Here is a 13,788-nt window from a genome sequence, read left to right as displayed (position 1 = left end):
ACTGACCCTCTGACAGTCAGCACTGACCCTCTGACAGTGCGGCACTCCCTCAGCACTGACCCTCTGACAGTGCGGCGCTCCCATGGCACTGACCCTCTGACAGTGCAGCGCTCCCTCGGCACTGACCCTCTGACAGTGCGGCACTCCCTCAGCACTGACCCTCTGACAGTCAGCACTGACCCTCTGACAGTGCGGTACTCCCTCAGCACTGACCCTCTGACAGTCAGCACTGACCCTCTGACAGTGCGGCGCTCCCTCAACACTAACCCTCTGACAGTGCGGCACTCCCTCAGCACTGACCCTCTGACAGTGCGGCACTCCCTCAGCACTGACCCTCTGACAGTGCGGCACTCCCTCAGCACTGACCCTCTGACAGTGCGGCACTCCCTCAGCACTGACCCCCTGACAGTGCGGCGCTCCCTCGGCACTGACCCTCTGACAGTCAGCACTGACCCTCTGACAGTGCGGCACTCCCTCAGCACTGACCCTCTGACAGTGCGGCGCTCCCACGGCACTGACCCTCTGACAGTGCAGCGCTCCCTCGGCACTGACCCTCTGACAGTGCGGCACTCCCTCAGCACTGACCCTCTGACAGTCAGCACTGACCCTCTGACAGTGCGGTACTCCCTCAGCACTGACCCTCTGACAGTCAGCACTGACCCTCTGACAGTGCGGCGCTCCCTCAGCACTAACCCTCTGACAGTGCGGCACTCCCTCAGCACTGACCCTCTGACAGTGCGGCGCTCCCTCGGCACTGACCCTCTGACAGTGCGGCACTCCCTCGGCACTGACCCTCTGACAGTGCGGCACTCCCTCGGCACTAACCCTCTGACAGTGCGGCGCTCCCTCAGCACTAACCCTCTGACAGTGCGGCACTCCCTCAGCACTGACCCTCTGACAGTCAGCACTGACCCTCTGACAGTCACCACTGACCCTCTGACAGTCAGCACTGACCCTCTGACAGTCAGCACTGACCCTCTGACAGTGCGGCACTCCCTCAGCACTGACCCTCTGACAGTCAGCACTGACCCTCTGACAGTGCGGCGCTCCCTCAGCACTAACCCTCTGACAGTGCGGCACTCCCTCAGCACTGACCCTCTGACAGTGCGGCGCTCCCTCGGCACTGACCCTCTGACAGTGCGGCGCTCCCTCAGCACTGACCCCCTGACAGTGCGGTGCTCCCTCAGCACTGACCCTCTGACAGTGCGGCGCTCCCTCAGCACTGACCCTCTGACAGTGCGGCGCTCCCTCGGCACTGACCCTCTGACAGTGCGGCACTCCCTCGGCACTGACCCTCTGACAGTGCAGCACTCCCTCAGCACTGACCCTCTGACAGTCAGCACTGACCCTCTGACAGTGCGGCACTCCCTCGGCACTGACCCTCTGACAGTGCGGCGCTCCCTCGGCACTGACCCTCTGACAGTGCGGCGCTCCCTCGGCACTGACCCTCTGACAGTGCGGCACTCCCTCAGCACTGACCCTCTGACAGTGCGGCACTCCCTCAGCACTGACCCTCTGACAGTGCGGCACTCCCTCAGCACTGACCCTCTGACAGTCAGCACTGACCCTCTGACAGTGCGGCACTCCCTCAGCACTGACCCTCTGACAGTCAGCACTGACCCTCTGACAGTGCGGCGCTCCCTCAGCACTGACCCTCTGATAATGCGGCGCTCCCTCAGCACTGACCCTCTGACAGTGCGGCGCTCCCTCGGCACTGACCCTCTGACAGTGCGGCGCTCCCTCGGCACTGACCCTCTGACAGTGCGGCGCTCCCTCGGCACTGACCCTCTGACAGTGCGGCACTCCCTCCGCACTGACCCTCTGACAGTGCGGCACTCCCTCAGCACTGACCCTCTGACAGTGCGGCACTCCCTCAGCACTGACCCTCTGACAGTCAGCACTGACCCTCTGACAGTGCGGCACTCCCTCAGCACTGACCCTCTGACAGTGCGGCACTCCCTCAGCACTGACCCTCTGACAGTCAGCACTGACCCTCTGACAGTGCGGCACTCCCTCAGCACTGACCCTCTGACAGTCAGCACTGACCCCCTGACAGTGCGGCGCTCCCTCAGCACTGACCCTCTGATAATGCGGCGCTCCCTCAGCACTGACCCTCTGACAGTGCGGCACTCCCTCCGCACTGACCCTCTGACAGTGCGGCACTCCCTCAGCACTGACCCTCTGACAGTGCGGCGCTCCCTCGGCACTGACCCTCTGACAGTGCGGCGCTCCCTCGGCACTGACCCTCTGACAGTGCGGCACTCCCTCAGCACTGACCCTCTGACAGTCAGCACTGACCCTCTGACAGTGCGGCGCTCCCTCAGCACTGACCCTCTGACAGTGCGGCACTCCCTCAGCACTGACCCTCTGACAGTCAGCACTGACCCTCCGACAGTGCGGCACTCCCTCGGCACTGACCCTCTGACAGTGCGGCGCTCCCTCGGTACTGACCCCCTGACAGTGCGGCACTCCCTCAGCACTGACCCTCTGACAGTGCGGCACTCCCTCAGCACTGACCCTCTGACAGTGCGGCACTCCCTCAGCACTGACCCTCTGACAGTGCGGCACTCCCTCAGCACTGACCCTCTGACAGTGCGGCACTCCCTCAGCACTGACCCTCTGACAGTGCGGCACTCCCTCAGCACTGACCCTCTGACAGTGCGGCACTCCCTCGGCACTGACCCTCTGACAGTGCGGCGCTCCCTCGGCACTGACCCTCTGACAGTGCGGCGCTCCCTTGGCACTGACCCTCTGACAGTGCGGCACTCCCTCAGCACTGACCCTCTGACAGTCAGCACTGACCCTCTGACAGTGCGGCACTCCCTCAGCACTGACCCTCTGACAGTCAGCACTGACCCCCTGACAGTGCGGCGCTCCCTCAGCACTGACCCTCTGATAATGCGGCGCTCCCTCAGCACTGACCCTCTGACAGTGCGGCACTCCCTCCGCACTGACCCTCTGACAGTGCGGCACTCCCTCAGCACTGACCCTCTGACAGTGCGGCGCTCCCTCAGCACTGACCCTCTGACAGTGCGGCACTCCCTCAGCACTGACCCTCTGACAGTGCGGCGCTCCCTCGGCACTGACCCTCTGACAGTGCGGCACTCCCTCAGCACTGACCCTCTGACAGTCAGCACTGACCCTCTGACAGTGCGGCGCTCCCTCAGCACTGACCCTCTGACAGTGCGGCACTCCCTCAGCACTGACCCTCTGACAGTCAGCACTGACCCTCTGACAGTGCGGCACTCCCTCAGCACTGACCCTCTGACAGTGCGGCGCTCCCTCGGTACTGACCCCCTGACAGTGCGGCACTCCCTCAGCACTGACCCTCTGACAGTGCGGCACTCCCTCAGCACTGACCCTCTGACAGTGCGGCACTCCCTCAGCACTGACCCTCTGACAGTGCGGCACTCCCTCAGCACTGACCCTCTGACAGTGCGGCACTCCCTCAGCACTGACCCTCTGACAGTGCGGCACTCCCTCAGCACTGACCCTCTGACAGTGCGGCACTCCCTCAGCACTGACCCTCTGACAGTGCGGCACTCCCTCAGCACTGACCCTCTGACAGTGCGGCACTCCCTCAGCACTGACCCTCTGACAGTGCGGCACTCCCTCGGCACTGACCCTCTGACAGTGCGGCACTCCCTCGGCACTGACCCTCTGACAGTGCGGCACTCCCTCGGCACTGACCCTCTGACAGTCAGCACTGACCCTCTGACAGTGTGGCACTCCCTCAGCACTGACCCTCTGACAGTCAGCACTGACCCTCTGACAGTGCGGCACTCCCTCGGCACTGACCCTCTGACAGTCAGCACTGACCCTCTGACAGTGCGGCACTCCCTCAGCACTGACCCTCTGACAGTCAGCACTGACCCTCTGACAGTGCGGCACTCCCTCAGCACTGACCCTCTGACAGTCAGCACTGACCCTCTGACAGTGCGGCGCTCCCTCAGCACTGACCCTCTGACAGTCAGCACTGACCCTCTGACAGTGCGGCACTCCCTCAGCACTGACCCTCTGACAGTGCGGCACTCCCTCAGCACTGACCCTCTGACAGTGCGGCACTCCCTCAGCACTGACCCTCTGACAGTGCGGCACTCCCTCAGCACTGACCCTCTAACAGTGCGGCGCTCCCTCAGCACTGACCCTCTGACAGTGCGGCACTCCCTCAGCACTGACCCTCTGACAGTCAGCACTGACCCTCTGACAGTGCGGCACTCCCTCAGCACTGACCCTCTGACAGTGCGGCACTCCCTCAGCACTGACCCTCTGACAGTGCGGCACTGAATTGATTTCATTTTTTGATGGAAAATATTTCAGACATTTTCGGTGTCGCTGTCTAAGGTCACATGCTCAGTGGTCGTTTCCGGATTGGCTGCGGAACCCACCAATTATAGCGGAGTGGGAGTGCGACCCCGAGCGGAAGTGGTTCCGGGCCGCTCTGGAGCAGCTTCCGGTGTCAGTGCCGCTTATTCGGGGTGCGGTGCTGTTTACCGCTATGTGTCTCGGTGTGGAGTTTGCGGGTGGGGGGCCTGCGGGGCCGCGGTGTGGGGGGCACTGGGGGGCTGCGGTTGTGGGGTTGTTCACCTGGGAGGGGGTGTGCTGTACTCAGTCTGTGAGGGTTGGGGATGTTTCGTGGCTCACCCTCCTGTTGGACAAGGTGATGTCCTCACACTGAGACATCCTGGGCTCTGGCCAGTGTGAGCCACTGTCCAGATTCTTGTGCACTCTGCATTTCCTTGCTCTCTGGTTATGGTAGCAGTTAATTAATGATTGTTGTTTCTGTGTTGACTGTAGGTCAATGGTTTGATGTTCCTGACAGCTGCACTGTTTAAGAGAATGTCAGTGGGTCTGACTGAGGATCAGAAGCGACAAATTGAAGAAAACCGACTGAAGGCAGTGGCCAGACGAGCAGAGAGGTTATCCTTACAGAGGCAGCAAGCACTGGGGACCTCTGCATCCAGTCACCAGAATGGATTGCGGCTCCCTCCATCTCACAGTCACCTTGGCCCAACGCAGCAGGGTGAACCTGTGCCAGGGCATGTTGGTCAGCAAAAGGCTGCTATTGAAACTGCCTCTCGAGCCTGGCTTCCTCTGGACAATGGGGGTAACCAAACAGCTGTCTGTCCAACACAAACTGACTCCAATGCGAGTGGCATTCTACCCTTTAGAACTGAAGATACAAATGTGCTGGCATTTTACAAATCCCAGCAGGAACCTCAGGCTGGTGTAAACCCGGTGATGCCTGGGAATGTGCACTGCCGACCAGGGAAGAGCCTTTCCAGTTCAGCTGGAAGCTCAGGAAGCAACTGGAGAAATAATTCCCAGGGCAGCTGTGTCAAACACTCGGAGGGTCGATTCCAAGTGGAGATTGGATACAATGCAGAGCTGCTTTCAGTATTTAAAACCATCCCAAGTAGGAATTTCGGTAAGTTTTCAGCCTTGCATTATATAGCACAGGGTTCAATTCCAGCCTCGGGTCACTGTGTCTGTGTGGAGTTTACACATTCTCCCTGTGTCTTCATGGGTTTCCTCTAGGTGCTCCAGTTTCTTCCCACACTCCAAAGGTATGTGGGTTAGATTAATTGGCCATGCAAAATTGCCCCATAGTGTCAGGAGGGTAAGCAGGGTAAATGTGGGGTCACAGGGATCAGGCCTGGGTGGGATTATTGTTGGTGCAGCCTCAATGTTAGGGTGCACGGAGATGGGGGTAAGGTGTTAGCGTGGATAGAGGGTTGGGAGGTCTTATGAGGAGAGACTGAGGGATTTGGGGTTGTTTTCGCTAGAAAGAAGGCGGCTAAGAGGGGATCTTATTGAAACATATAAGATGATTAGAGGTTTAGATAGGGTGGACAGTGATAGCCTTTTTCCTCGGATGGAGAAAGCTAGCACGAGGGGGCATGGCTTTAAATTAAGGGGGGGGGGTAGTTATAGGACGGATGTCAGGGGTAGGTTCTTTACCCAGAGGGTGGTGAGGGATTGGAATGCCCTGCCTGCTGCAGTTGTAAATGCGCCTAGTTTGGGGGTGTTTAAGAAATCCGTGGATAGGTTTATGGACGAAAAGGGATTGGTTTAGATTAGTGGGTCATTGTTTTTTTTAACTGGCCGGCGCAACATCGTGGGCCGAAGGGCCTGTTCTGCGCTGTAATGTTCTATGTTCTAATAGAAGCAGAGAGTTGGAATCAATGGGTGCTATTCTGGTTGGCAGTTGGTGACGAGTGGAGTGTCGCAGGGATTGGTGCTGGGGCCTCAACTGTTTACCATTTACGTAGACGATCTGGAGGAGGAGGCTGAGTGTAGGGTGACGAAATTTGCTGATGACACGAAGATGAGTGGGAAAGCGAATTGCGTGGAGGGTGTAGAAAGTCTGCAGATGGATCTGGATAGGCTGAGCGAGTGGGCGAGGACCTGGCAGATGGAGTATAATGTTAGCAAGTGTGAATTTATCCACTTTGGTAGAAATAATGGTAGGAGGCATTATTATTTAAGAGGCAAAAAGCTGCAGCATGCTACAGTGCAGAGGGACCTGGGGGTCCTTGTGCACGAATCACAAAAACCCAGTCTGCAGGTGCAGCAGGTGATCAAGAAGGCGAATGGGATGCTGGCCTTTATAGCGAGGGGGACAGAATATAAAAGTAGGGAGGTCTTGCTGCAACAGTACAGGGTACTAGTGAGTCTGTAGCTGGAGTACTGTGTGCAGTTTTGGTCGCCGCACTTGCGGAAGGTTATATTGGCCTTGGAGGGAGTGCAGAGAAGGATCACTAGGCTGATGCTGGAGATGAGGAGCTTGGCCTATGAGGAGAGACTGAACAGACTGGGTCTGTACTCATTGGAGTTTAGAAGGCTGAGGGGGGATCTTACAGAGACATATAAGATAATGAAAGGGATGGATAGGGTAGAGGTAGAGAGATTCTTCCTGCTTAGAAAGGATAGCAGGACTAGAGGGCACAGCCTCAAAATAAGGGGGGGGGTGTGCAGTTTAGATCAGAGTTGAGGAGGAACTTCTTCACTCAAAGGGTGGTGAATCTCTGGAATTCTCTGCCCCTTGAAGTGGTGGAGGCTACCTCGCTAAATATATTTAAGTCACGGGTAGATAGGTTTCTGATGGGGGAAATTAAGCGTTATGGGGAGAAAGTGGAACTGATCTACTTCAGATCAGCCATGATCTTATTGAAGGGTGGGGCAGGCTCGAAGGGCTAGATGGCCTACTCTTGCTCCTATTTCTTATGTTCTTAATGTGCTGAATAGCCTCTTTTGGCGCTGTAGGGGTTCTATGATTCTACCTTTGTGTCATCTGCAAATTTATCTACAGTACATTTGCTTCCTTCCTCCAAGCCATTATATATTGTAAACGGTTGCAGTCCCTACACTGATCCCTGTGAACCCCCACCGGTTACAGATCAGCAGCCTGAAAAAGAACTATTTATCCCCACTCACTGTTCATGCCAGTGTAACTACCTCCATCCTGTCTTCACAGAGTCTCCAAGTTTAGTCTTCTCCCAAAACAAACTCCTAATATTAGTTTCTAGAAGTAATGATTAGTCTCCAATCTTCACCCCTTTTAACCCTCTGGCTCCACACAGTCTCTCACCTTGTGCTATTTTAATTCTCAGGTTCCGCTCCAAGTCTCATTTCTTCTCCCACTCTTTCTTAATTCTCCAATCTACATGTGTCAGTTTATAATGATAAAATAAAGAACATATTTCACCTGTGATGTAACTTTTTGATTGCAGATATGGTCACCAAGATGTGGAACTTCAGTCTGGATGATTACAGCGAGTTGAGTGAGTCCAGCCGAATCGTAGGCTTTTATGATACGTGAGGCATTCAGCCCGTTGATATCCTGGCTGTTTGAACATATAATTGAACCACCCTGGGAACCAGTGTGGAACTAGATGTCCAACGTTGTGGTGGGCAAATTATTGGAAAATATTCTGAGAGACCATATCTACCATCATTAACAGAGACATGGAGAGTCATAGAGTCACAGGCTTTGGAGAGGGTAGAGAAAAGATCTACAGGATGTTGCCTGGTATGGAGGGCATTAGCTATGAGGAGAGGTTGGAGAAATTTGGTTCGTCCTCACTGGAATGACAAGAGGTTGAGTGACGACTTGATAAAAGTCTACAAGAGCATGAGGTCATGGACAGAGTGGATAGTCAGAAGCTTATTTCCAGGGTGGAGGAGTCAATTACTAGGGGGCACGGGTTTAAGGTGTGAGGGACAAGGTTTAAAGGAGATGTAAGAGGCAGATTTTTACATAGAGGGTGGTGGATGCCTGGAACTCATTGCCAGGAGAGTTAGTGGAAGCAGATACGGTAGTGACTTTTAAGGGATGTTTGGACAAATACATGAATCGGATGGGAATAAGGGAATGCGGTCCTTGAAAGGACAGGGGGTATTAGTTCACTCGGGCAGCATGGCCAGTGCAGGCTTGGAAGGCCGAAGGGCTGTTCCTGTGCTGTAATTTTCTTTATTCTTATGTGCATGAAACATGCCCAGTATGGTGCCCTCCAGTCTGCTTTTGGCCCATATCCCTCTAGCCCTTTCCCATCTATGCACTTATCCAGTTAATTTTTAAAAGTTTCTATGGTGCCTGCCTCAACCACTTTCTTTGGCAGCTCATTTGATATACACACTACCCTCTGCATGACGATGTTGCCCCTCGGGTTCCTTTTGAATCTTTCCCCTCTCACCTTAAACCCCCTAATTTTTAATTCCCTTTCCTTGGGAAAAAGACTGTTCATAGAACATAGAAAAACTACAGTACAAAGAGGCCCTTTGGCCCACAAGTTGTGCCGATCATATCCCTGCCTACTAGGCTTATCTATAACCCTCAATCCTATTAAGTGCTGTGTACTCAACCAGAACATAAGAACATAAGAAATAGGAGCAGGAGTAGGCCATCCAGCCCTTCGAGCCTGCCCCGCCATTCAATAAGATCATGGCTGAGATCCCAATGAATTTGCCTCCACCACCACCACTGATGGCAGCTAATTCCACTCACCCACCACCCTCTGTGAAAAACTTAGCCCTGACATCTGCTCTGTACCTACTCCCCAGCACCTTAAACCTGTGTCCTCTTGTGGCAGCCATTTCAGTCCTGGGAAAAAGCCTCTGAGAATCCACCCGATCAATACTTCTCAACATCTTCTACACCTCTATCAGGTCACCTCTCATCCTTCGTCTCTCCAAGGAGAAAAGACCGAGCTCTCTCAACCTATTTTCATAAGGCATGCCACCCAATCCAAGTAACATCCTTGTAATTCTCCTCTGCGCCCTTTCAATGGTTTCCACGTCCTTTCTGTAATGAGGCGACCAGAACTGAGCACAGTACTCCAAGTGGGGCCTGACCAGGGTCTTATACAGGTGCAGCATTATCTCCCGACTCCTATACTCAATTCCTCGATTGATGAACGCCAGTACACCATACGCCGCCTTAACCATATCCTCTACCTGCGAAGCCGATTTGAGAATCCTATGAACCCGGACCCCAAGATCCTTCTGATCTTCCTCAGTGCTAAGAGTCTTACCCTTAATATTATATTCCTTCATCCCATTTGACCTGCCTAAATGTACCACCACACATTTATCCGGATTGAAGTCCAACTGCCACTTCTCCGCCCAGTCTTGCATCCTATCGATGCCCCTCGTGATTTTATACATCTCAATAAGGTCACCTCTCATTCTCCTACGTTCCAAGGAATAAAGTCCTAGACCGTCCAGCCTCCCTATAACTCAGGCCCGCGAGTCCTGGCAGCAGTCTCATAAATCCTCTTTACACTCTTTCCAGTTTATCAATGAGTTTTCTATAACACGGTGACCAAACCTGTACACAATGCTCCAAGTATGACCTTACCAATGCCTTATACAACTGTAACATAATTTCCCAACCTCTATCTATTTTGTCTACTTTAGGATACTAATGGAAAAGGATGAGTGCTGCCCTAAGGGGATGCTGCTAAATTGGGGGAAGGCTAGATACAGCCGGATTAGGCAGGAGCTTAGGGATACAGACTGGGATAGGCTGTTGGAAGGCAAGTCCACGTTAGGCATGTGGGAGTCTTTCAAGGGAAAACTGAAATGGGTGCAGGAAAGGCATGTGCTGGTTAAGAGGAAGGATGGGAAAGGTAGGATTAGAGAGCCGTGGATTACTAGAGATATTGAGGACTTGGTCAGGATGAAACGAGAGGCGTATGTTAGGTCTAAGCAACTGGGAACGGAGAGCGCGGTGGAGGAATACAGAGAGAGTAGGAGGGATCTCCAAAGGGGAATTAGGAGGGCAAAAAGGGGGCATGAAATGGCTTTGGCAGGTAGGATTAAGGAAAATCCACAGGCGTTTTACTCCTATGTTCGGAACAAAAGGGTAGCTAGGGGAAAAATCGGTCCTCTTAGGGACAGAGGAGGAGAATTGTACTTGGAGCCTGAGGGAATGGGGGAGATCCTGAATGAATACTTTGCGTCGGTATTCATGAAGGAGAGGGGCTTGATGTCTGCTACAGTCTTTGAGGGAGCTTTAGACCAATTGAAGGAACTATTGATTACGAGGGAAGAAGTGTTAGGGCTTTTAGGTAGCATTAAAACTGATAAATCTCCGGGGCCCAATGGCATTTATCCTAGGCTGCTTAGGGAGGCGAGAGATGAAATTGCTGGGCCTCTGACGCAAATCTTTGTCTCTTCTTTGGACACAGGTGAGGTCCCAGAGGACTGGAGGATAGCGAACGTGGTACTGTTGTTTAAAAAGGGTAGGAGGGATAACCCTAGTAACTATAGGCCGGTGAGTTTGATGTCAGTGGTAGGCAAGTTGATGGAGAGGATTCTTAGGGATAGGATGTATGAGCGCTTAGAGTGTTGCGATCTGATTAGGGATACGCAGCATGGCTTTGTAAAGGAGAAGTCTTGCCTTATGAATCTGGTAGAATGTTTTGAGGAGGTGACAAAAACGGTTGACGAAGGACGAGCCGTTGATGTCGTCTATATGGATTTCAGTAAGGTGTTTGACAAAGTCCCTCATGGTAGGTTGGTAGAAAAGATTAAGGCTCATGGGATATGTGGCCAGGTATCTAAATGGATTGAGAACTGGCTTGCTAAGAGGAGACAGAGTAGTAGTGAAAGGGTCCTTTTCTAGCGGAGGTCTGTCACTAATGGTGTGCTGCAGGGCTCAGTACTGGGACCTCTTTGTAGTGTATATAAATGACTTGGAAGAGGGAGTAAGTGGTGTGATAAGCAAATTTGCAGATGACACTAAGTTGACTGGATTGGTGGGCAGTGAGGAGCAGTGTCTGGCAATACAACAGGATATTGATAGGCTGGTATATTGGGCAGACATATGGCAAACGGAGTTTAATCTGGATAAATGTGAGGTGATGCATGAGTTGGGTTGGAGATGGGAGGATATAGGAGATTGTTTTAAATAAGGTTCATTAGCATTGGGACGTCCCTAGTAATGTAAAAGGATGAGGAATGATACTAATGTTTTTCTCTTTTAGTTCACAGGTTTTAAGTCAGTCCGCCTAGTTGCCCAACGAGGGGCATACACGCGATGGGATGTACTAGGGCTGCTCTTGGATGTTCGAGAATAGCCTAGTGCTTCATGTCGTTAGTGTACGCTTAAACTGGACCAGATGCTGGGCAACACGACAGCTCAGTGACTATCACTGTTTGCTGTGCAGACACATGGATTTGGGCCGGTGTCTGTGGGAGTTTGCGCATTCTCCCCGTGCTTGCGTGGGTTTTCTCCAGGTGCTCCAGTTTCATCCCACACCCCAAAGATGTGCTATTAGGCTGATTGGTGGTAATAAATTGTCCCTAAATTAGTTTCCCTCAATGTGGAATGCCACAGCGTACATAAGGGTCAAGGGTGGAGGGGGGACTGGTAATGTCAAAATGGCGGCACGGACGCGTTGGGCCGAAGGGCCTGTTTCCTGGGCTATTTTTGTTCTTTGTTCTGTTCTCAATGCCTTTACTAATGAAGGCCAGTGTGCTAAATGCCTTCTTCACCACACTGTGTACCTATGAGGCGCTTTCAATGAACCATGTACTTGTTCTTCTAGATCCCTCTATTCCTCAACAGTCTCCAGAGCCCTCTAATTCACTGTACCTGGTTTGGCTTTCCAAAATGCAACATCCCACACTTATATGTATTGAAATCCATTTGCCAATCTTCAACCTACTTCCTGAACTGATCAAGATTTCTGTGTAATTTATGATAATCTTGTTAATCTAAGGCAGACAGCATTGGTTACTTAAGGGTTTGTTGTATCTGAAAGACGTGATTGAATTTTTTGAGGCATTCACTAGGAGGATCACAAAGGATAGCTATGTTGATGTAGTCCAAATTGAGTTTAGCAAAACTTTATAGTAGGTTGGTCAGAAAATTACAGCGAAATGGAGTCCAAGCAAAAGTTATGTTGTATCCAAAATTAACTCAGCAGCAGTAAGCAAATGATAATAGCAAATGAGTATTTTTATGACAGGAAGTGGGAGTTCTGCGAGCCTTAGTACTGTCTTAGTTGTTATTCGTATGTACCAATGATTTAGACACAAACGTATGGGTATGATTAAGAGATTTGCAAGTGATACAAAAATTGATAATGTGGGAAAAAGCTGTAGACTGCAGGAAGTTATCAATAGACTGATCAGATGGGCAGAAAAGCGACCAATAGAATTAAATCTGGAAAAGTGTGAGGAAACACTTTTTTGGGGAAGACCGGGGAATATCCAATAAATAACATACTAATACATTTAGAGGAACAAAGGGACATCGGAATGCCGGTGCTTATTGAACTGGACCCATTCAGGAAGGGTCAGAGGCTGGTAGGGCACTGCTGTCCTGTCCCCTAATGTAAACTGAATCCAGTGCAAGGATAAAATGATCCAATTAAACTGGGATTTTTTTCCTCTGACATGCTGTGTGAAAGCTGTTCTGTAAAAGATGATTGAAATTGAGGCTTTTCCATGTGGAGATCAGTCTGTAAGCAATGGAGGCCAGGGGGCTATGAGCTGTGATTTGAGCAAAGGGCAATGATGTGATCTCCCTTGTGTCTGGCTGATGTGATTGTCATTCTCCCTTTGTGTTCCAGTGGAGCAGGTGAAACATGTTCCAGCGGTTACATTAAAGCCTCTAGCTGGAATACCGGATTCAGAGATGATCAGTGCCACAAGTTCATTGCTAAAATCTAGGAGGAAACACAGTTCTGCACTGACTGTAAACCAGTTGGCAATGTTAGGAAGGAACTGGAAGAAGCCAGGTGCAGTGATACAGGGGAGATTTGGACTCCTCTCGCGAACTCGCTGTGAAGTGGAGATCGGTTATCATGAAAAGGTTCTGAAAATCTTCAAACAGATAAACTCCAGGCATTACAGTAAGTAATCCCATCCCATACTCCCCTTTACACCTGAATTAGTCCTACCCCACCCATCCTCCTCACGCTCCAATAAATCCCATCCTCTCTGTTCCCAATGACTCGGGAAGGTGTCTACCATCCCTGTCACCCTGGACTTGCTCTTCTAAACAGTGCTTGTTTTAGAATAGTTTTAAATTGCATCTTAAATTTATTAGCTTTGTTCATGCTTTTTCTGACATCATAAATACTTTAATAACAGAAAATGGTTTATTTTCCAAGATTAAGAACATCTGGAAGACTTTGTTTTTAAAAGACACTGATCCTTATGTTAATGCAAGGATCCTCATGGCTACTGTTCCTGGAAAAGACAGCATTTTACAAGGAAAGTTTTTTAAGAATCTGGAAGACTTGTGCTCCCTGGTGTACTGTTTACAGGATTACA

At 51.7% G+C, this 13,788-nt stretch overlaps 1 protein-coding gene across 8 annotated transcripts in view; it reads left to right on the top strand.

Moving 5' to 3' along the window:
* The window catches only part of LOC145350376 (SNF2 related chromatin remodeling annealing helicase 1-like), a 98,778-nt gene that overhangs the window by 19,986 nt on the left and 65,004 nt on the right, over positions 1 to 13,788 (top strand). For 2 of the 8 annotated variants that reach the window (XM_080199646.1, XM_080199645.1), the window contains exons 2-4: positions 4,798 to 5,428; positions 7,734 to 7,784; positions 13,083 to 13,364. In XM_080199646.1, the coding sequence (XP_080055772.1) occupies positions 4,810 to 5,428; positions 7,734 to 7,784; positions 13,083 to 13,364 (952 nt within the window). In that variant the 5' untranslated portion in view covers positions 4,798 to 4,809. The other 6 variants (XR_013888174.1, XM_080199648.1, XM_080199643.1 and 3 more) reach the window with 5 other exon arrangements.

The sequence above is a fragment of the Carcharhinus amblyrhynchos genome, chromosome 11, assembly GCF_965287045.1.
Source record: "Carcharhinus amblyrhynchos chromosome 11, sCarAmb.v2.hapA, whole genome shotgun sequence".
Taxonomy (NCBI): domain Eukaryota; kingdom Metazoa; phylum Chordata; class Chondrichthyes; order Carcharhiniformes; family Carcharhinidae; genus Carcharhinus; species Carcharhinus amblyrhynchos.
Note: the sequence above shows the minus strand (reverse complement) of the source record. Positions and strands in the feature narration are given on the sequence as shown.